The sequence below is a fragment of the Enhydra lutris genome, unplaced genomic scaffold, assembly GCF_002288905.1.
Source record: "Enhydra lutris kenyoni isolate GAN:26980312 unplaced genomic scaffold, ASM228890v2 scaffoldscaffold11, whole genome shotgun sequence".
Lineage (NCBI taxonomy): Eukaryota > Metazoa > Chordata > Mammalia > Carnivora > Mustelidae > Enhydra > Enhydra lutris.
In genome coordinates, this window is record NW_019154095.1 from 39753488 (window position 1) to 39777907 (window position 24420).

Here is a 24420-nt window from a genome sequence, read left to right on the forward strand (position 1 = left end):
GGAGGCAGGCTCCCCGCTGAGCAGAGAGCCCGATGTGGGGCTCGATCCCAGGACACTGGGACCATGACCTGAGCCGAAGGCAGAGGCTTTAACCCACTGAGCCACCCAGGCGCCCCCAGTTTACTTGTTCTTAACAGTGGTTAGAATACCCACAAAATAGTACAACTCAGATATGACATTAGACAGCCACTGTTTCTTGTTGACAAATTTAGTAATAGATAATATGAACATGCTTGATGAGTAAACTTTGCTATAATAAATGTGTCCTACTTAATGTTGAAAACTCTATAAAGACATATCTATTTTAATTAAACCAACAAACATAAACCATGTTTAATAATGAATGTCTTCCCAGATCATATGAACCTGAAAAAGCACTTGAATTAGTTTCTATTCTATTTCTGAAATTTAGAAATACTTAATTTATAAGCCAATTAAGTAGACCTCTTTACAAGTTAATTTTAGCAATTTAGCATTTTTCAGAGGTAGAAAATTCCACCCATCTACACCTACACGTAGATAGATAGATACATAGATAGACAGACAGACAGATAGACAGACATTAACATATAAACAGAAACCTGGGAGTTAAATTATTTTTAAATTTTTACCATAAGACAGGTAGGATAATACAGAACTCACTAGTTTACAAAAGAACAGTTGGTTCCTAACTTTTTGGCAGATGGACTAAGTTAAGGTTACAGGCTCCTTGACTAAAGTTTTTTCTGTTAATATTTGCAAAGGAGATACATGATTTTTCATTTATCTAAGTTTTGGATGACTTTTACTCCTTTCATTCTACTTCTGATAAGAATTACCCCACTGAAGTTTGTCCTTTTGGTATTTTCATCTCAAAATCACAGGGAAAGAATGCAAGTTCCTCCAAGAAGGACTTTGGTTTTCTTTCTTTCTTTCTTAATTTCTTTCTTTCTTTCTTTTTTCTTTTAAAGATTTTATTTATTTATTTGACAGAGAGAGATCACAAGTAGGCAGAGAGGCAGGCAGAGAGAGAGGGGGAAGCAGGCTCCCCACTGAGCAGAGAGCTTGATGCGGGACTCCATCCCAGGACCCCGAGATCATGACCCCGAGCCGAATGCAGAGGCTCAACCCACTGAGCCACCCAGGTGCCCCGGACTTTGGTTTTCTAATGACAATAATTTACAAGTCCTCTGAGATAAATGGGGAAGCTTGGAGATCAGTGAAATAAACAGGTTAGCTTTTTTTTTTTTTTAAGATTTTATTTATTTATTTGACAGAGAGAGATCGCAAGTGGGCAGAGAGGCAGGCAGAGAGGGAGAGGAGGAAGCAGGCTCCCTGCTGAGCAGAGAGCCCGATGCGGGACTCGATCCCAGGACCCTGAGATCATGACCTGAGCTGAAGGCAGAGGCTTAACCCACTGAGCCACCCAGGTGCCCTAAACAGGTTAACTTTGAATTGTCTCTCCACATGCATTTCTAGTTTTGTAAAGATTTTTAAGATAAGGAGAGTTGCTTTTAATTCCTCAAAGATTCAGGTTGTAGTCTGGATGTGAAAGGACTGACCTATCCATCCACCTATGTGGGAATGCTTCTCTTTCCCACATTTAGCTTAGAGAAGGACTTAGCCAGCTTCCATCTGTTTTTCCAGGATCCCATCTGTAGCCTGTGAATGGGGTTTAAAGCAGAGAGTTAGTAGGTCTGAAGTTTGCTAGAATTTGGGAAGCTTTTCTGTTTTGTCTTGTCTTTTTTTTCCTTTTTTTTTTTTGAGAGAGAGAGAGAGTGCACATAAGCATGGGGGTGAAGCAGTGGGAGAGGAAGGGAGAGAATCTTAAGCAGCCTCCATGCCTGATGTGGGGCTCCATCCCAGGACCCCAGGATCATGACCTGAGCCGAAGGCAGATGCTCAACCAACTGAGCCACCCAGGTGCTCCTCTTGTTTTATTTCTTAATTTTAGTTTTCCCTCGGCTGTTAAAGGAAATAATGTAGCAGTTTATCAGGAAATCCCTGAGTCTTGTCAACTCTGAGAGGAGCTCAAAAGGGGAACCCTCCTTTGACAGTAGATACGGGGATGCCTGTAAGATCATTGACTTGGGTGACTCTGTTCATGGTTAAGTAAAGTTACTTCAGAGAGAGGATATGAGGAATGAGCACTCAGATAAAGGAGGCTGGTAGAGCAGCAGGAATTACATCAGTACTGTAGCCTTTTGCTTTAGGTACCTCTTTTTAAAATTTTCAGTAGTCTTTTGCAATAAATAATTCAGTGGAGCTCTTTTGCCATTTGGAACCTTTTGGAGGCTTCTGTATACCAGTTAAAATTGTGCATCACATTCTCTGTTTAATTTGGGAATCTTTTTTTTTTTTTTAAAGATTTATGTATTTTTTTTTTTTTAATTTGACCCAGAGAGAGAGATCACAAGCAGGCAGAGAGAGACGGGGAAGCAAGCTCTTAGCAGAGAGCCCAATTCGGGGCTCAATCCCAGGACCCTGAGATCATGATCTGAGCCAAAGGCAGAGGCTTAACCCACTGAGCCACCCAGGTGCTCCTGGGAATCCTTGCTTTTAAGAACATTTCTTAAATGAGCTGATCTAATTGGAACATTACTCAAAATGGCCACTGTAATTGTAGCTTGTCGTTAGTAAGATTTTGCCATTTTTGTAGATATTTATAGCTTTTGGGACCACAATTCTTAGACATAAAATAAGCAAGTATGCCAGATGGTGGCACACTTCACTCTTTAGAAATTAAGGATCCTATCTTTATCTTTATTATTATGTATTATTTATTTTTTTAGCTTAGCCTTTGAGTTGCTCAGAGCCAGATTAATACCTAAGAGGGATGAGCTGTGGGGTTGGGGTTGTGTGGTGTTTCACGGTGTACCTCATTGCACAGAATTTTTCTTGAGGTTGGCAGGTTACCTACTGTCAACCCTCCTGGTTCTGTGAATAGCTTGTCCTAACACAGGTGTCTTTGGTCTAAGTGGTGAACACTCCAACAGTTCTTAAATGCTTGACTCCTGCTTACCAATTTTTGTGGCTTTTTTGGCCTCCCCGATTCCCATGAGCAGTTAACCTTTCCATCATGTGCACATTTGCAGAAACCAGTAGTAGTATCTGAAGAACTGAAACTGTGGACATGAGCTGTAACCAAAGAACTGGGGGCGGGGGAAAGTGTTGAACAGCAAACCTCAAAGAATGGGGCCTATAGACTGATTCCAAACAAATGGGAACTGCAGCTGCTCCCCACAGGCATGGAATCTGGGGAAGGATTCCCAACAGAGAACGGCGGACTAAAATGTCAGCACTTGGGACGCCTGGGTGGCTCAGTTGGTTAAGCAGCTGCCTTTGGCTCAGGTCATGATCCCAGCGTCCTGGGATCGAGTCCCACATTGGGCTCCTTGCTCGTCAGGGAACCTGCTTCTCCCTCTGCCTCTGCCTGCCATTCTGTCTGCCTGTGCTCGCTCTCTCCCTTTCTCTCTCTGACAAATAAATAAATAAAATCTTTAAAAAAAAAAAAAAAAATGTCAGCACTTGCCGGAGTGGAATCAGAGAACAGAATTGAAATCCTGGGTTTGGCAGTTTCTGTGGAGTGGCCAGTAGAAGGCCCTGTGTGCACCACCAGCAGTCCCTGTGGAGCCTTGGCCTGGGGAAAGGGTTGAACCAGCAGAGCCCAGCAGATGGGGATTGCAGCCTGGAGGCTCCCCATGGTGGGGAACTACATACTGCTACCAATAGTTCCCACACAGAACTTGGGACAGGATTTTCCACTCAAAAGCCTGGGATTGTGGACCACAGAGGCAGTTACTTTGAGGGCTTGATGCAGAGAGTGGAGCATGGAACCAAGAGAGCTTACCCCGGCACTCGGACATGATGAGCAAGACCATGAGCTTAGAGGGATTGTGGGGTACCATGCCTGTGTTTCCCATTTTCCCCGGAGTCGTCGGAAGGCTCCTTCAATCCCACCACTGCCACCAAATGTGTTAAATAACAGACAACTGAGTAAAGTTAAAGATCAAATTGGCTTTATTCAACAACTCATGAATTGGGCAGCATCCCATCTAGCAAGTACTGCAGAAAGGAACTTCATTGCGCTTCAGAGAAGGAAAGGTTTTTAAAGGCAGAGAGGGAGAGGAAAAGGAAATATTCACAAAAATTTGCATTGTTTTAGGCAAGGTGACCTTTCTGGGAGGGGGACAGAAAAGGGTCTGCCAAAGATTACCTCCTGATGCTGACCAGGAAGTTCCAGATTGCCTGGTTGAAGGCCCCATTTCTGGCAGAAGCTGAAGCTGCATTTGGGGTAGGTCTTAAATCTAGGTGGGGTTTAGCCTATGTGACTCCATTCTGGGCCTACTGGCTCCTTTTTAATGGGAGTTAAGTAGTTAAATAAAAGAACATTCCAACAATTCCCATGAAAGGAAAATACTGATGGGAAACATTTGGAAAATATTTTCAAACTTGTCAAGCATTATTTCAAAAACTAAAACAATAAGGAAATTATATTTTCTATACATCAGGCTCAAAAATGAAAAAATTAAAAGGCTAAAAATTACTGGCACAGCTTCTAGGCAACAGATCTGTTTACCTGACTCAGGAGACTCAGGTCACAGAGGTCAGGTGCTGGTCATACTGCCCACAGCCTAAGTCCTTAAGGCTGATGGATGACTTGAGGCAAGTTGTTTGACCTCTCCAGGCCTCACATCCCTCATCCGGAAAATGGAGACATCAGTAGCTATTTCATAGGGCTGTTGGGGCCTGGTGCACATTCAGGTGTGTAATTTGTATCACCTGGGAGCGCAAGTGACACAATTGTCATAAATTGCAGCTAAATTAGAGGGATTTGGCAGTGGCATAGCAAACACTATTTAAAAGGTTATAAAATTTCCCTCCTGGAAGTTAAGGAACTATGTCAACAGGAGCCTATGTTAATTTTCATCTGTCTATGGCATCATTTCTTACATTAGGAAGAAAGAGGAAATGGGAAGAAATTGGAAATGAGTTACACGGAAAGAGCAGAAACAACTGTGGAGAATATTTAACCATACATTCCTAACGCTGATTCTGCATCGGTTGGCTGTGGCCTGGATGTTACCATTATCCTGTGTTGAACAGTTTGTTTCAGATTCTGCACCAACCAGGTTACTTATATTGTCAGCCTTAGCCTTCCCAACCGTCCTATGAAGTACACAGTATTACAACTTGTGATGCAGTGGCTTATATGAAGAAATAGGTATTTGGTCTTCATCCCCATTTCTTGTGAATTTCCTCAGTGAGGAGAGCGGGCCAAGGTGTCTTTGTTATGTTAATGAGGTAACCTTTGTGCCGCACCTGAGGATGGGGCTGGTTGCCAGGGGAACCAACCCTGTGATGAGAGGGCTGGTGCTCAGTTCCGCAGCCAGCTTCCCCGGAGGAGGGGAGGGGCTGGAGGTTGAATCAGTCACTAATGACCAATGATTTAATCAATTGCCTGTGTAATGAAGCCTCCATAAAAATTCAGAGGATGGGGTTCAGAGAACTTCTGGGTTGGAGAACAATTGGAGATTTGGGGAGAGTGGTGGCCTAGGAGAGGACATGGCAGCTCTCTGCTCTTTCCCCTCATCTTGCCTTATGTATCTCTACCATCTGGCTGTTCCTGAGTTATGTAGTTTTATAATATACCAGTAGTGTCCTAGTAAAATGTTTCCCTGAGTTCCGTGAGCCACTCTAGCAATTTAATCAAAACTGAGGAGGGGGCTGTGGGAACCTCCAGTCTCTCACTGGATGGTCAGAGGCATGGGTGGTAACCTGCACCACCCACGTCCGAAGGTGGTGGCGGTCTTGTGGGACTGAGCCCCTGTCTATGGGACCTGACACTGTCTCCAGGTAAAGAGTGTCAAAATTGAGTTGAATTGTAGGACGCCCAGTTGGTGTCTGAGAATTGCTTGTGGTGTGGGAAGCTTCGCCCCACAATAGAAATTGAGTGCAGAACCTCTAGACTCTTAATTTATTGGTGAGGAAGATGAGACAGGGTGGGATTCAAATTCATGTTGGTGTAACTTGGGGTCCAGACGCTTAACCCACCATGTTTTATCCCTGGTCCTAACCACTGCTCCTACTAGAAGAAGCTCTTCAGAAGGTTAACAAAGAAAAGAAAAAGTGATGGGTATAACTTTATTTAGTCTAGAGAGGGAAAAGATTTTCAATAGATTATTAAGAGTTATATATTGTTGGGGTGCCTGGGTGGTAAAGTTGGTTAAGTGTCCGGCTCTAGGTTTTGGTTCAGGTCATGATTGCAGAGTCCTGGGTTTGAGCCCCACATCTGGCTCCCTGTGCTTAGTGTGGGGTCTGCTTGAGATTCTCTTTCCCTCTGCCCCTTCTGCTCGTGCTCTCTTTCTCTCTCTCAGATAAATTAAAAAAAAAAAAAAGAAAGAAAGAAAATGATATATTGTGGGTTTTGTATTTATGGAGAGCTAAATAAGGGTAAATACGGGTAAATTTTAAAATGAGCGATTTAGAAAAATTTCCTGAATTAACCAATTAACTGTTCACATGAGTTTCCGGGGAGCCCAGAAGGAAGATTACATATTGCAAAATAAAAGAGGCTAGATTAGGGGCACCTCGGTGGCTCAGTCAGTTAAGCATCTATCTTCAGCTCAGGTCATGATCCCAGGGTTCTGGAATCGAGCCCTGCGTCAGGTTCTCTGTTCAGTGGAAATCTGCTTCTCCCTCTTAAAAAAAAAGAGGCTAGGGGCACCTGGGTGGCTCAGTTGGTTGAATGTCTGTCTTTGGCTCAGGTCATGATCCCAGGGTCCTGGGATCGAGCCCCACATTGGACTCCTTGGTTGGGGGGGCGTCTGCTTGTTCCTCTCCCTACCCCACCTGTGCTCTCTCTCACAAGTAAATAAAATCTTAAAAAAAAAAAAAGAGGCTAGATTATTACCTTTCTCATTGTGTTATTAGTTTTTTGGCCTACAAGCTAGAGGGCAAATTAATTTCTCTTTTCATATAATAGTATAAATGGGTAGGTGGGTCTAAATGAAACATTTTGCTTTCACTTTAGCCAATAGTAGTTTTCTTTGTTTGCCTACCAAGTTGGCAGGTGAAATTTAGACTGTTCATGATGGTGGTCTTTAGGTCATCCTATGAGCATCTAGTAGATTGCTGAGCTCTAAGCATAGGGAATATAGAGCAGTGGGTCTTTCTTCCTTCAGACTGAGGCTCATCCTCTGTTCTTACTTCAGATCTGCCGTGGAAATCAGAAGGAGATTCAGAAGTCAAACCCAAGTGATATAAGGCAGAGCTTCGCAACTTTAAAGTTTAAGCACAACCCTGTAGAGCCCTGCTGACCCGGGCATCCTGACGTCTCCTGAGTTGCATTCAGAGTGGAGTAACAAGGTCCAGGAAAGTCTGGGCTCTGGAACTACACAGACTGGGTTCACACAGTGATTTTGCAGAACTCTGGCCAGTGATCAAATCCTTGCAAGCCTTAATTTCTTCATCTGCAAAATGGAGAAAATACCAGCTCATGAGATTGGCATATTGTCAGATAGAAGATCTGTGAAACTAGTAAATTCAGTGCCCCTCACACTTTAGCAGTCGATGAACTTGGTCCCACATGGTCCGTTTACACACAGGATGTGAATGGTGTTAACCGAATCCTCGTCTGTAGTGGTGGCATGTGTGCAAAAGTGTACCTGTGTGTGTGTGTGTGTGTGCACATGCCCATGTGTGCAGAGTCATTCAGTTGTGTGTCCACAAAGTAAGGGATGAGAGACCCCAGAGCCCTTGAGCACAAGCCTTCGAGAAGCATGCCTGTGAAGCCACACTGTTCACACAGGTGCACTTTGTCTCTAATGTGTCTTTCAGATGCTTTTTCATTTTTTTTTTCTAAACTTTCTTTTCCTAATTCTTACCAGACTTAGATAAAAAAAAGCATGTAGAGCTGAAGATGGATCAGGCTTTGCTGCTCATCCACAATGAACTGCGTGGAACAAACCTGACTGTGTTCTGGAATTCCGAACGCTGTTACCACGTAGGTATTATGTTCATGCTCACAGTGTTGTTTGCTTTGGGGCTGTTTGAAGTGATTCCCAGTGCTCTCCTGCCTGAAGCCCTTCACGTGTTCACTTCAGTTTTATAGGTAAGGACACAAATAGAAAGAATCAGGAGACAGATGATCAGGGGGAATGCCCAGCAGTGAACAACGTCAGTCTCTTACCTTTCCCCCTCCCCATCTTTTAAAAACTCAGTTCTTGGTGATGAGTGAAAGTGATAGACAGACCATGTTTTATTTTACTCCTCTGCCTGATGCATAACTCCGTTGCTGAACCAGAGAAGGAAGAAGTGAGAACCTTGGTATTCTCCAAGGGCAGAGGTAGTGACGACAACCGGGAGGCTTAGGTTGAAGTATGACACTTATTCCAGGGATCTGCCCTCCTGATGATAAAGGCTTTATTTGTTTTTAATTAAGTTTTTAATTTTAATTCCAGTACAATTAACCTGCAGTGTTACTATTGGTTTCAGGTTTACAATGTGGTGGTTCAGCAGTTCTGTACATTACTCAGTGCCCTGTCCCCCCACTCATCTCCCCTCTGGTAACCATTGGTTTGTTCTCTATAGTTAAGAGTCTGTTTCCTGGTTTTTGCTTCTCTCTCCTTTTTTGCTTTTTCCCTCCTTTGCTTGGTTGTTGATAAAGGATATATGGAAGGACACTTATGAGTCTGTAAAGGTTGAACAACCAGAAAATGCTATCGAGACATAACCTTTTAAAACTTATGAACATTAATGATAATTTACAAATCTTTAAGCAAATATAGAGACAGACGTTCAAAGGAATGCAAATTATAATAATTTGTATTTTGTAAACCAAATAATAAATATCTGGGAACTATGGACTTACAGGTGAAGGAAATCAGCTATCTGGTTAAATTGAGAATTTTCTTTCCTCTTTATCTCTCTTCTCTTAAAGTAGAAACACTTAAGATACAAATACGTTGAAAAACACATAAACATATTGAAAAAATGTGTAGACTTCATAGCTTCAAGAAGCTAAAGGTACCTGAATGTGTCAGCAAGTGCTTTTCAAACGAGAACCAAAATTGGAGGAAGGTTTGTATTGTAATGTTAACTATGAGTAATCACTATAACTGACTAAATAAATCTAAGATGTAAATGAGAAAAAAAGAAAAGAAAAAGAAAATTGCTTTTTAGCATCCTAAACAGTATTCCTTGGGGGATCTGGAGGTGGCATAAAGAAGGGAGAAGCAGTGAGTGGGAGACAGAAATCTGGGCTTTCATTGCAGTGAAGGTGATCTGTTAATTTTGACTGTTAATTATTTTCAGATATAAATTAGAATAAACAAGTCCATTTCATTTTTTAAAGTAGACATGTATGTATGTAGTATAAGTAGACATGTAAGTATGATAATAGTTAATGTATCTTTAAAATATTATCAGAAAAGAATATGCAATATGGGAAATATATAAATGACAAAAGAAGACAATAAAAGTAGAGGAAGGAATTCAGGGTGAGCAAGTCTAGGCTAATTGCAACAAATACAATTGGATTAACTTGCATAAAAATAAGATTCATTTGTATTAAAATATTGGGAGTAATTTCAAATTCCTTTTGGAAAAAGGAAAGTTATATATAAATACATTGACTAATAACATATTAAAGACATATTATACTTAAAATATAACATATTGTACATAACATATTATGCTTAAAAAGAATACATTAAGAACAAAAGACATATGCATTGTTACTTTCATGAGGTAGATGTGGGAGTAAAGGGGGCCGGTCAGGCTTTAGTATTTGCATAAATGATAAATGAAATGTTAATATTAAAATAGAAGCACACCAGATGAAAAGGCTTGGAATTGAGATGGGCCTCTGCAACACATGGAAAGTCATGGTAGGGGGCACCTGGGTGGCTCAGTCGGTTAAGCATCCGACTCTTCAGGTCGGGATCTCAGGGTGGTGAGATCAAGCCCTACATTGTGCTTTGCACTCAGTGTGAAGTCTGCTTGAGATTCTCTCTGTCTCTTCCTCTGTCCCTCCTGCTCATGCTCTTTGTCTCTCTCTAAAATAAGTAGAGTGTCTGGGTGCTCATTTGGTTAAGTGGCTGACTCTCGATTTTGGCTCAGATCATGATCTCAGGATCCTGGGATTGAGCCCCATATCAGGCTCCCTGCTCAGCTGGGGAGTTTGCTTGTGGATTCTCTCACTCCTCTCCCTCTGTCTCTCCCTGTGCTCGTTCTGTCTCAAAAATAAATAAATCAATCTTTAAAATAAATAAATCTTAAAAAAAAAAAGTGATGTTAGAAACTACAGAGCAAAACTGTGGTGAGAAATAAGCATTCACTATTATCAGACTCAGTGGGGTTTAGGGATTAAACTGGTGAATGGAACCAGACCAGAAAGTGGTAGAATGGAGTGGTTTAGAGCATGGATTCTGCCAGCCAGAGCACCTGGTTTGAATCCTGCCTCTGGCACTTCCTGCCTGTGAAAATGAAAGAAAAATTAACATGAGTCAAGAGATGATTTTGTTTTGTTTTGTTTTAAGTAGGCTCCATGGCCAGTGTGGAGCCCAGTGTGGGGCTTGAACTCACAACCCTGAGCTCAAGACCTGAGCTGAGATTAAGAGTCAGATATGTAAATAACTGAGCCTCCCAGGGGCCCCAAGAGATTTTTTTTTTAAGATTGTATTTATTTATTTATTTATTTATCAAAAAGAGAGAGAGAGATCACAAGCAGGGGGAGCCGGGGGCAGAGGAAGAGGGAGAAACAGGCTCCCAGGGAGCCTGATGCAGGACTCAATCCCAGGACCCTTGGGGTTAAGCAGATGCTTAACTAAAATAAACAACTCTGGTGTCCCCCCCCCTTTTTTTGAGAGAGGGAGAGAGTGTGAGTGGAGTAGGGGGTAGAGGGACAGAGGAAGAGGGAGAATCTTTAGCAGGCTCCACGCCAACACAGAGCCCAGTGTGGGAGCTCAGTCTCACAACCCTGAGATCATGACCTGAGCCAAATCAAAAGTCTGATGCTTAACTGACTGAGCCACTCAGGCACCCCAAGAGATGATTTTTTAAAAATAAAAGTTGTATAATTGACAAATTATTGATAAATAGAAATTAATAAAATTAGAAATTAGGATATGGATAACTGCTATAATTAAAATAATTATGATCAAATGAATAGTTTATAAGCTGATATATTCAAAATTCAAGAATTGATTTCCTTCAAAAAATATGATATGAAGATTGATTCAAGAAATTGAGAACCTAAGTAGATGAGTCACTGATTAAGAAATCTGGAAAGTTATAATGAATTTCTCCACCTAGAAATACAGTATTTTTTCTACATTTTCAAATAATAAAGAATTATCAGTTTATATAAACTAACCTAAATATAAGCTCCCTCCCCCCTGTAATGATGGCTCAATATCTGATATATTCTGCAGTATAGATAGGATGTTAAAGTCTGGCAAAGATAGGAAAAGAAATGCAGGTCAGACTTTTTTTTTTTTTTTTTTTTTTTTTAAAGATTTTATTTATTTATTTGTCAGAGAGAGAGAGAGAGGGAGAGAGAGCAAGCACAGGCAGACAGAGCAAGAATGGCAGGCAGAGGCAGAGGGAGAAGCAGGCTCCCTGCTGAGCAAGGAGCCCGATGTGGGACTCGATCCCAGGACACTGAGATCATGACCTGAGCCGAAGGCAGCTGCTCAACCAACTGAGCCACCCAGGCGTCCCTAGGTCAGACTTTTTAATCAGTGTGGGTACAACAGTCTTAAATAAAATTCTGTCAAGTAGAGTAAGTTAGCATATTGAAAGATTTATTTATGATGACTTATATTTTTATCCCTGAGGATAAAGTTCATGAACAGAGTTTATACATAAAGATGATAAGGAAATTTTAGGACAAAAATACAGGTTAAATGGAGAGATAGCCAATATGATATGAAGACTAAACATAGAAAAAATGGTGGTAATTCATACCTTTTTTTTTTTTTTAAAGATTTTATTTTTTATTTATTTGAGAGAGAGACAGTGAGAGAGAGCATGAGCGAGGAGAAGGTCAGAGAGAGAAGCAGACTCCCCGCGGAGCCGGGAGCCCGATGTGGGACTCGATCCCGGGACTCCAGGATCATGACCTGAGCCGAAGGCAGTCGTCCAACCAACTGAGCCACCCAGGCGTCCCTAACTCATACCTTTAACACAGTTGCCATTAACATAGCAATGGCTACTTTATAGAGTCTATGTAAGTCATTCCCACATCGATAGGAAAAAGTAAATGAGCAAGAGGATCAAAACATGGCCCAAAAGAACAGGCAGTGTGGAGACTTGCTATACCAGATAAGATAGATTACCAAGTCACAACCACTTGTGTAGCCAAAAAAAGAGAAAGGAAGACCAGTGGACCAACGTAAATATAAGAAGTGGAATCTAATTTACTCTGAGAATTTAACATAACATGTTAAAACTGAAACCATGGGGAAGGTATCTAGAATTATTATATGCCATCTGTCAAATACTCCAAGTGGATTCAAGTTAAAATAATCTCCATAAATGTAAAAAATAACTAAAAGAGACAAAATATGTTTTTAAACTAATGAAAGAAGAAACAGCAAGCCAGATTAGTATGACTGTATAAAATATTAAAAACTTATATTTGAAAATAGAGGATATAACAAGATGAAAAGGAAAGCAGTAGAATGGGGAAATATTTGAGACAGTTAAAAGTTTAATGTTGCAGTATGAGGACGTATTTCTAAGATTATGTTCAAGGGGATTTGTGTCTAAGAATGGTTCATACCATAAGAAATATAAAATAACAAAAGAATATTGAATTACTTAATTTACTGATTATTTAAAATGTAATCTTAAATGCTGTGATATCATAAGTATTTAGTACATGAACAAAAAAGATGATCTTTAAATCCGCTTAAAGCTAATGAGAAACAAATATACTGTAATTTTTCTTATTTGAGTACTGTTTGGCCGCATAAAACAAGAACCATTAAAATGATTTTTTTTTAAAGATTTTATTTATTTATTTGAGAGAGAGAGAGAGCATGAGAAGGGTGAAGGTCAGAGAGAGAAGCAGACTCCCCATGGCTCTGGGAGCCTGATGTGGGACTTGATCCCAGGACTCTGGGATCGTGACCGGAGCTGAAGGCAGCTACTCAACCAACTGAGCCACACAGGTACCCTAAAATGATTTTTTTTTAAAGATATATTTATTTATTTGGAGGGCAGAGGCTGAGGGAGAGGGAGAGGGAGAGAGAAACCCAATGGGCTCAATCCCTCTATCCTGAGATCATGACCTGAGCTGAAAACAAGAGGCACGTAACTGACCACATTACCCAGGTGCCCCAAAACAATTATTTTTTATTCAGTAACCTCATTTTTGGAAATTTATTTCAGGGCAAGAATTTAAAAGAATAAGAACATCATTGGGGTGCCTGGGTGGCTCAGTCATTAAGTGTCTGCCTTTGACTCAGGTCATGATCCCAAGGTTGTGGGATCGAGCCTTGCGTCCGGCTCCCTGCTTGGTGGGAAACCTGCTTCTTCCTCTCCCACTCCCCCTACTTGTATTGCTGCTCTTGCTGTCTCTTTCTCTGTCAAATAAATGAAATCTTAAAACAAACAAAAAACGTGTAGATCTTTGAAAACAAGCTAATTTATATAAATTATATTTAATATAAATTATAATTATGTATGGTATATCTTTAAAAAACATAATTTATATTATATAAATGTTACACAAAAAGATAAAACAAAAGCTTTGAAAGCAGCCTAAACACTCAAAATTCTAGCATTTAATGGATTATAATGCAACCATTAAAAGTTTGAATATGCAAATTAGGCAGAATCATGGAAATTTACGTGTATGTAATATGTAAAACAGTGGAATGCAAGACAGTATATGATGTATTTGTTAATTAGGTGAAGAATTTACACATAGTGATACAGGCTAATTTTATCTAAGTTATTGGAATTTATAAGGACTTCAGGTGGATACTCATGTGTGCCAACAACCGGTGGCCTTTCAGACACCTCTAACAGGTTGTGTTTCTGTTGTACAGTGCTTGTTTCAGGTTCTGGTCAATGTTTCCTGGAGTGGGAAACCCGGGAAGCCTAGCATTGCCGCGGTGGCAGTGAGCACCCAGCATGGATCTCTCCTGCAGCTTAATGACACCTTGGAAGAGAAAGAAGTTTGTAGGTTTGTACCTGCTTTGATTTGACCCTACTGACATGACGCCTGCAGTTTCTGTCTAGTTTTTGTCCCCTGTTTGGTTTTTAGCTTTTACTTCCATCGAAATATTTTTTTATATCTTTCCTGGTCTGCACTCAGGAATGCCTGTCACTCTGCCTTGATGACATTACCATAATCCAACTCCTTATGTTCTGCTCTAACCATTTTTCTTAATTTTACCACATCTTCGTAGGCTGGAATATAAATTTGGAGAATTTGGAAATTATTCACTCGTGGTAAAGCACACCCATAATGGAGTCGGTGAAATTGCTTGTGACATAGTTGTCAACAAGAAGCCAGTCGACAGTAACCTTCGTACGTATAGGCTCTTCGTTGATTTTTTTTTTATAATTTGTGTTTTACAGGTTTTAGTTTTTGAATACTTTTTGCAACACTCTGTGTACTCTAAAACTTGGATTAAAGGTTATCTATCTTATTTAGTTGTGGTATATTTATAATGTATTGATTGTGTCATGGGTGTATACCAAAAAATTATGTGATATATAAGAAAATTATATAATCAACATCTTCTCATAGATGTTCTCTAGTGTAATGATGAAGCATAAATAAGCCAAAAAAAAGTTAGTGCAATAGAAAGAAACTAGAAATAGGGCAAATGACTGTCAATTATCTTTCGTCGTTTTAGGATAGAGGGCACAGTATTCCCTGTGTGGGTCTTATAGGGACAGTTCAGAAGTCCTTGAGATTAAGGAGGGACTGTTTATTCTCTAATAACTCCACTGAAGAAAATCTGTCAGTCCTTCAGCTCAGGTCATGATCCTGGTGTCCTGGAATCGAGCCCCGCATCAGGCTCCCTGGTCAGTGGGGTGTCTGCTTCTCCTTCTCCCTCTACCTGTCCCTCGCTGCTCGTGCTTTCTCTTGCTTTCAAATAGATAAATAAAATCTTAAAAAAGAAAAAGAAAATCTGCAGGTCTTAGCCCCCCATTAGATAATCCCTGTGGCATTGATAAGTACTGTGTACAGCGAAGCTTTTGAAGACCATAGGGTCATGTCAAAAGAATGGAAGAACCGGGACGCCTGGGTGGCTCAGTTGGTTAAGCAGCTGCCTTCGGCTCAGGTCATGATCCTAGCGTCCTGGGATCGAGTCCCACATCGGGCTCCTTGCTCGGCGGGGAGCCTGCTTCTCCCTCTGCCTCTGCCTGCCATTCTGTCTGCCTGTGCTCGCTCGCTCTCTCTCCCTCTCTGACAAATAAATAAAATCTAAAAAAAAAAAAAAAAAAAGAATGGAAGAACCAATATGAAAGGGCCAACATGAGCTAGTTCAAGCATTTGAAAGAATAATGAATGTAATGGATGGAAACACATTGAATCTACAAAAACCAGTGAGTCCCTTCTGAAACTTAAAAGAACAGAGCCACTTGCCTAAACAAAGGCAATATTTCGGTTGCCTTTGGAGGTAACAAGGACACCTGATAACCGGAGTGACTTAAAATCATTAATTGAAAGGGAGGATCTAAGCATTTATCCTGTGTTTCCTATTTTAATTGTATTTTAGGATAACTAAATAGTCTGAGATGTTGAGGGTAAATTCTTCAAGGAGTAATTCCAGCTATTACATGTGGCAGAATGGCACACTATTTTGTAACCCTTAATGAAGGAATTGATGTAGATGAAAATCGTGAGTGGATGAAACCATCGTATGAAAGAGGAACTGGGACAGGAGGGCCAGGCTTTCCCCATCTGACACGGGCATTGAGCATATGGTCAACCACCCCAGGTGCGCCTGATGTGGGGAGTGGGAAAGACACAGCACCATCTGTGAAGCATTCTTCCCCCCAAAAGTTGAACTTTGTTAGTCAAGCCTCTACAGCTAATTGCCCATATGCAGAACATTGGATGGATAGAACGAGTTCAATGACACCATGAGGAAGCAGACCGACAGATCTAGAACATGAGACATCCTCATAGATAACTTGTTTCGAACAAGTCAATGTCTGCTTTTGTCTAAACACAACTAAAGAGACATAATGAGCAAATAGAAAATGTGAACCTTGTTTGTATCCTGACCTGAACGCACTAACTACAAATAGCATTTTTGAAATAATTAGAAAAATTGAAATATGGACTCTGTTAGAGAGGAGTTGTTAATGATATGGTAGATGTAAATATGTATATAACAAAAGGTCCATTTTTAAGAATATATTAATTTTTTTTTTTAAGATTTCATTTATTTATTTGACAGAGAGAGACACAGCGAGAGAGGGAACACAAGCAGGGGGAGTGGGAGAGGGAGAAGCAGACTCTCCTGTTGAGCAGGGAGCCTGATGCGGGGCTCGATCCCAGGACCCTGGGACCATGACTTGAGCTAAAGGCAGATGCTTAACGACAGCCATCCAGATGCCATAAGAATCTTTTAATTTTGAAATGATTTTAGACTTACAAGAAACATGGGAAAAAAGCATTGCCATAAACCCTTTTCCCAGCCCTAACCCTAACCCTAACTCTAACCCTAAAGCCCTAAACTATATAATCATAGTACAGTACATAGTATAGTTACCCATATATAATGCTTGAAACCAGGACGCTAACATTAATATAGCGCTGTTAACTGATGAAGGCTTTTCAGATTTCTCCCATTGTTCCTTCAAGGCCCATTCTTTGGTCCAGGATGCAGTCCAGGATCCCACAGTCCTTTTAGTTGTTAGGTTTCTGCAGCCTTTCTTTGTCTTTTTTGACCTTGACACTTTGGAAGAGGACTGGCCAGTTATTTTGTTATTTGCACTTGCATGCTGTTTTCTCTCAGCTAGGTAGAAGGCATGCATTTTCCATAGATGTCTCCAGAAGCCTCCTCAGTGGGCCACATCAGGGGTTGCACGATGCCAACATGTCTTTTGTGAGGCCTGTGCTTTAGAGCTACGTACTGAAGGTGGACGGAGGAAATGACGTCATGTCTGGGATTTGCTTAAAAATACTTCCAGCAAAAAACCAGAGGCAGAGTAGCAACAGATGAAGCAAGAGTACAGTATCTTGATAATTCTAGAATCTGGGTAATGGGTATTTGGGGGCTTATTATGCAAGTCTCTGTTCTTTTGTCTATGTTTGATATTTTTCATAATGAAAATGAGTGCTCCTCTAATGATGAATGTTCTCAAGTGTTTTTAGGAAAGTTAGCATAAGAATATAGGCTTTTCCCTTGTTTTGTGTGCATTTTTTAATTTATAGATTAAACTTAATGACCTGACAGCTTCCATGCTTAGGATGACACTTTGGTGATATGGTGTTTTCTTTGATTTTTTTTTAAAGCTGTGTGTATTGCGTTCCTTATTGGTGTGGCACTCATCATTGCAGTATCCTTTCTGAGGTTTTTGTTGAGGTAAGCAAATGTTAGGGGAGGGCACAGTTGGGGAAGGTAGAATATAGAAAAAAATAAATTCAGGAAGGCTAGTTTGGCCCCTTCAGTGACCATTATCCTTTGATTAAATGAATACTTAACTGGGTCCACCATGCCCAGTCCAGCCTGGGGTATGAGGGATCAATGTAGAATAAGAGGTGGTCCCTGACTTCAGGGACATGATAACCTAGTTCGAATGGATCTTTGCCTTCAGTCCTCCCAGATGGCTGAAAAGAGAGAAGAAAATGCTTGAGTCATTATTCCCCAAAGGATCTCACAGCCTGCTTTGGTAGTGAGTGGGAGTTGGCCTGGGCTGATCTCAGGAGGCAGATGCTGCCTTACACTTCTCCTCCTGTCCTACCCTGAGCCCCGAGGCCACCCCTCTGTTCCAGCTTCCCAGCTCCTGCCCTCCGGGCATCAGGCAGCAGAGATGGAGGCTGGGGCGCTGGATCTCCAGACCTCGGTGTGGACTCGCTTTTCCCTGCTTGAGACTAGCAGCTTGGCGAGGGGTTCCTTCTCTGTCTGCCTGGTTAACAGCGAGTCCACACGAGATGAGAGAGTGAAAGGGAGTGAATTGACTGGGAAAGAAAAAGTCACATAAATATAGGCTGGCAGATCACCTTTCAAAGGAAAGTTCTTTCATATTTTTAGAGAAGTAAGATTGATGGAATTTTCATGTGCTCAGCCTGTTAGGGTCAGGAAGGATCACAAGATTTTATTTATGGGTGAGCCGAATTCAGACTGGAAGGGAGAAAACCTAGTATTTCAAATCTGCTGCCTTGAGGAAACCTAGCAGCTTGGGGTAGTTCAGACACTCTTGACTCTCTTCCTTTGTGCATCCTAGAAATACAAGGGTCTGTAAGGGTAAAAGGACTACTTCTTGCTCAGAAGCAGATTTTTAACCTGACTGCTTTTTAGGGGCAGAGTTGTTTCTTTGAATTAAGATATTATCTTGTCCATCTTTTGGTAAGATGCAGATACTACTCCAGTTTATTCATGTTTTCATTTGGTCCCTTTAATATGAATGGATCTTTGGCATCACTTTTTAAAGTAATTGGTAGCTGATCTTGAGCTCTTGGAAAGGGAACAAACCCCACCTCATTCCACTGTGGAATTGAAACTCCTCGTAGCTTGTGATTCACCTCTTCAGCCTTGCAGGCAGAAGGCTCTGATGGCAAAGCAGGAGTCCCTTGTCCCTTGCCCCAGCACTTTCCAGCGGGCCCCTGGAAGTCCAGGGATGTTCGGGTGTGTCGGAGGAACCAGAACAAAATCTGAGTTGGTAGTAAGAATACAGGTTCTCTCTCCTTTCACTGGGAGGACAAGCATGGAAAAGGAAATCAAGCACGTTTCTAAAATTTTAATTTTTAAATATCTTACCTTCTCCTTTCCCCCTTCTTAGATGTCTTGATTTTAATAGTTTTCATGTGATGGTGATGTTACCAGTGCTGAATAAAGTAGAAATAGGAGTGAGTTGTGGGGAATAAAGAGAAAAAATAAGAATATATGTCTTAGATATGTGGGTCATATTTAGAGGCTGATTTGAGTAATTAAGCTGGAGAAAAAACTTACGAGACAGAAATTGAACTGGCTCTTTTCTGATAAGAATTACTGATAATAAAATTATTGATAATAAAACCAAGGAATTATTGATAATATTTTAAGACTGAATAATGGAACTGCAGTTCTGTTAAAAAAAGAGGGGTCGTTTATTTTTTAGATCTACACACTGCGGTATTTATGGATTAAATGATACTATGTTTGGGATTCTTTAAAATAGTCAATCTAAGGCAGGCAAGGGGGTGAGAGGTAGGAGTGTGGATGAAGTAAGACCCACCACACTTAAAGACACTTTAAAATGTTTAATTCTTTGACTTGTATAGAGTATGAACTTAATGAATTTTTTTCAGTACAGTACCCAATCATTTTGAAAATTCTGCCAAAGAAAATAAATTAACTGAGCTTTTTATTTATTTTTAGTTTAGACGACTTTCATAATTGGATTTCTAAAGCAATAAATTCCCGGGAAACTGATCGCCTCATCAATTCTGTGAGTTATTAGAATGCAACACGTGTGGTGGTTTTCTCTATTTGGAATTTATAATTCCCTATTTAATAATCTTTATTATATGGCTTAATTAATCTTATTTATATTGTGGAAGGCCAGGTCGGTCATGTGTTCTGTAGCCTTCATAAAGAGCAGGCAGCCTTATCTGCAGCTCTGGTGAGGGGCACCATCCCCTTCTCTTTCCTGGTGAAGCTGGAACTTTGGGTTGCATTATATGCATGGTGTGGAGACATTTTTCTCTCTGCAGGCTGCACTGTTGAATCGATCCAGTTAAATAGAGAATATCAAGATAAAAACAATAGAGCCATCAATATGAAATCTAAAAATCGATGGCTTCCTGTGGTAATTAAATATATTATTTATTTTAATAAATTCATTATGGACATAGATATGTCCATAAATGGGCATATTTGCTTATCCTCTTGTACCAGATGCACATACGGACCAGGTCTTTGTGGTGGTTCATCAGCATGGCTCGGCAGACAGCACAGAAATCAACTGTGAAAAACTAAACCTCTGGGTGGGATCTTTACAAAAGCAAATTAAAGGATTATCCTGGACAATGGTTTTTAGCTCTCCCATCTGTTAATTTCTTCCCTAAAAAACCAGAAAACTGAAATTAACTCACTATATTATCAACTGGCATGTTTCTTTCCCCGTTTTTCTGAAGGAGCTGGGGTCTCCAAGCAGGGCAGCCTCCATCGGTGGCGATGCTCAACCGGAAGCATGGCGTCCGCCCGCCGCAACGCCACGCCTCCGCTGTGTAGACACATTCAGGGGGTATGTGGGGCTTCCATGGGGCATGGTGGGCACAGGCAGTCTAGAATTACATGTTTACACATAAACATGCTTTTAACTATTTTACATATCTTTTTTACTTTGTAGGATAGGCAGGACTTCTTGCTGTGAGAATAAAATCAGTGACCTCTCTTTACTCAAAAGCTGTCATGATAGCAAGTATAAAGTTGCTGGAGAAGAATCAAGGGATGAGGCTAGAGCCAGTTTGCGCTAGTACGGAGATTCTGCTGAGTTAAGGTCATGTGGGCAGGCAGTGGCACATCCATCCGCACCCCCGTCCCATCAGACAAATGAAACACCAGCGTGTGCCAGCCCCAGCCCTTCCCCACTGCTAGCAAAACAGCTTGAACATCAAGCCCTCTGGGAGACAAATCCAGCGTCCTGCAGCAACTTGTTATTTTAGAGTTTGGGCAGAAGTGTGAGGGCCAGGACCCAACTCTGGAAATAAAGTTTAAAACCATATAGCTGAAAATAAACATGTAGGTGTTAGGCCTTCCATTTCTACCCATGGAAGGCTTTCATTTTTTATTTTTTTAATTAAGATTATTTGTTTATTTGATAGAGAGAGTAGGAGACAGAGGAGAAAGAGTAGGAGAAGCAGACTCCTCACTCAGTGAGGAGACAGACCCTGTGGAGCTTGATTCCAGGACCCTGGGATCATGACTTGAGCCAAAAGCAGACACTTAACTGACTGAGCCAGCCCTTGTGGAGGGCTTTGAAACTCTGGCGATAATCACAATTCTGTCCCAGCCTCCTCAGACACTGAGTGCTCCGGGGTGCCAGGCAGTAATAAGAATTAAAACCATTGCAAAGGATTCTTGAATTCTCACCCTGTGCCGGGTACTGTTCTTACTTGTCGTAGTTTATTCAATCTCTTCACAATCCCATGAGGCATGTCCTTTTAAAATGTCTGTTGTACAGGTGAAGAGACTGGGCCACAGAGTTAAGTAACATGTCTGAGGTCACTTGGGGATGATGTGGGATGGCTGGGATCTGACTCCAGGAGTTTGGCTCCAGAGTCCCCACAGATAACCACAGTGACACACTCAAGTCTTCATTCTTCAGTATCTTACAGAATCAGCATTAAACAGTAGCATATTTAGAGTCTGTTTTATCATATTCCTCTTTTTTTTTTTTTTTAAGGAGAGGGACAGGGAGAGGGGCAGAGGGAGAGAGAGAATCTTAGACTCCATGCCCTTCATGGAGCCCAACGTGGGGCTCGATCTCACAACCCTGAGATCATGACCTGAGCTGCAAGAGTCAGAAGCTTAACCAACAGCCACCCAGGAGCCCCTATTCCTCTTTTTTTCTGATTCTCATTGCCACTTTTGGAGATGAGATGTTAGCTGGTAGATAGGAACTAACATTTGTTAAGTGCCTAAAATGTGCCAAGTGCTGGTTAGGTGTCATGATATACATCATTTTCCTCAGTGGTTCCAGGGGTCCCTGTGGGTATTTTCCCTGTCTTACAGAGGAGCCCACTGAGGTAACTGATGAGAGTTTTGCCCTAATAAGAGTTGAGGACCCATGATTCGAGCCTTCAGCTCTAAAGACTATATGCCTTCTACTACAGTTCTTTAAACCTGCAACATCTAAGTAATTAGCACAGAGTGGAGTGATGGGAAAGGTTCTGCTTTGTTTTCAAGTTATACAGTTCAGTGTCAGTGTAATTTTCTCTTAAGAAATCATGTTGGAGGGGCACCTGGGTGGCTCAGAGGGTTGAGCCTCTGTCTTGGGCTCAGGTCATGGTCTCAGGGTCCTGGGATCAAGCCCTGCATCGGGCTCTCTGCTCGGCGGGAAGCCTGCTTCCTTCTCCCTCTCTGCCTACTTGTGATCTCTCTCTGTCAAATAAATAAATAAAATCTATTAAAAAAAAAAAAAAAAGAAAAAGAAATCATGTTGGAGGGGCGCCTCTGTGGCTTAATCAGTTGAGTGTCTGACTCTTGATCTCAGCTCAGGTCTTGATCAGGGTCATGAGTTCGAGCCCTGCATGGAGCCTAGTTAAAAAAAAAAAAATCAGGTTGGAAATGTTGGCAACAGAAGGGCTTTGTGTAGGGCCCAAATTGTAGTAATTAGAAATAATAGTTTCCTGCTCTTTAAGTGTATCTGTGTTGTGACTGCCCCTGTGAGTGTAAGTGTGTCTCTTGCAGTTGGGCCATTCCCTGTCACATGGGCAAGCCCTGAAAGTGTGCTCTTTGCTGCTTTACAGGATAGCTCTCATCCTCATGGTCTTCGTCAATTATGGAGGAGGAAAATATTGGTACTTCAAACACTCAAGTTGGAATGGTAAGATATTTCCTAAAAGTGGTATTGTTTGCGTAGGACCCTCAGAGAAGTGTGGACAAGAGAACCTCTCAGCATCCCCTCAGGAGCTCAGAGACAAGGCCCCACCAGCCTCCTCTGAGTGCTGATCTCCTGCCCCCATACGATGACCTTTAGATGATGCTGTTATCCCTTTCGTTTTGTTCTTGGCTTTCGTGTGCTGTGGCTTTGTAATGCTTCACTCTGATAACACGTGGATGCCCAAGACTCTGCTGCAGGGCTATGGGACTCTGCAGAAGCTGTTAAGAATTTAGTTGTAAATGATTCTTGTCATCTTCTAGATGCACCTTTTATTACAGCCACATGGGACTTCTACCTTCTAAGACTCATGGTCCTCCTCAGGGTGCCATTGAACTCAGGTTGGTCTGAGTGGTGTTGAGTAATGGCTGTAAATATGGCTCAGTAGTTGGGTTTAAGAATGGATTTTGAATAACACAGCTTGAAGATAACAGACTTGTCCACAGACTTCTACTCTGGTTTTCCCCTGCTCAGTCATGTTCTTAGGAAATGCACCAGGCCTGGTGACTGGGTCCAGGGTCCCCGAGGAGTGTCTGTATGTTACTTCACAGTGTTTTCGTGCAAACTCCCAGTGTGAGTTTACTTTCCATATATATCAGTATGTAATGGAGCCATTCTAGTTTTAGGAAGTATTTACATTCTAGAGTCTTTTTCCTTACTCTTATGCTTGTGTTATTCTCTAGGACTGACGGTGGCTGACCTCGTATTCCCATGGTGAGTTGCAGTCTACCACCAGCTCTTCCATAGGTCATCCAAGTGTCCAGCTCATGCTGGAGCCTTTCTCTGAGACCATCCTTGAGTTCTGGGCCACAGGCCTATGTTGCTCACAGGTCCTTCCAAAAGTTATGTTACTGGATAGTTCATGTGCTTGGTAAGAGGGCGTATCTGAAACCTGCATATAAAAGATGAATGATTTCACAGGGAACATTTTGTTCTTGTAGATATGGTATATAAGATCTTGGGATCTTATAGGAAATCATAAATTCTGAATATGTGGTTAAATCTCACTAATCCTGAAAATAGGTATAAAAGTCGTATTTCCTAAAAGAAATTGTAGTATATTGGCATCAGGAAATTCTGGTAAGTATGTAACAGGGCAATGATAGTATTAAATTAAAATTTAAAGTAATACAGGAATGACCTACTCTGTCTCTGACCTTGTTAAGGGACCCCGACTTCTTGTATAATGTGGGATTTGTGTCATTGCCTCTGACGCTTTGAGTGACTTTGTCCCATTTGTAGGAAGTAGTACTAGCTATTGGTTTATGTCTTTGGTCCCTTGTTTCATCACAATATGAATTCAGGGTTTCTTGAGGGGGAGCTGCGGTTCTTGCTTGAGGTGGTTTTGGGTTTGAGGAAGTTTTACATGCCTGAAGATCTGGTAATTATTTATGTACTTTTTTTTTTTTTAAAGATTTTATTTATTAGAGAGAGCACGTGCATGAACAAGGGGCAAAGGCAGAGGGAGATGCAGACTCCCTGCTGAGCAGGGAGCCCAGTGCATGGCTCAATCCCAGGAAACTGGGATCATGAATTGAGCTGAAGGCAGATGCTTAATGGACTGAACCACCCAGAGTTCCCATTTATGTACATTCTTTATGAGATTCCCTGTAGGAAATGTGTTCCCATTTCTGTTAATAGACACTTTTTTTTTTT

The 24420-nt window shown here is 41.3% G+C and overlaps 1 protein-coding gene across 1 annotated transcript in view; it reads left to right on the top strand.

Annotated features, from left to right (window-relative positions):
• Positions 1 to 24420, top strand: part of LOC111144416 (heparan-alpha-glucosaminide N-acetyltransferase) — a 46931-nt gene that overhangs the window by 9874 nt on the left and 12637 nt on the right. The window contains exons 2-9 of the mRNA XM_022498702.1: positions 7869 to 7984; positions 14040 to 14176; positions 14403 to 14524; positions 17474 to 17543; positions 19539 to 19608; positions 20297 to 20406; positions 22634 to 22710; positions 23448 to 23478. Of these exons, the coding sequence (XP_022354410.1) occupies positions 7869 to 7984; positions 14040 to 14176; positions 14403 to 14524; positions 17474 to 17543; positions 19539 to 19608; positions 20297 to 20406; positions 22634 to 22710; positions 23448 to 23478 (733 nt within the window). The remainder of the gene's footprint in view (positions 1 to 7868; positions 7985 to 14039; positions 14177 to 14402; positions 14525 to 17473; positions 17544 to 19538; positions 19609 to 20296; positions 20407 to 22633; positions 22711 to 23447; positions 23479 to 24420) is intronic.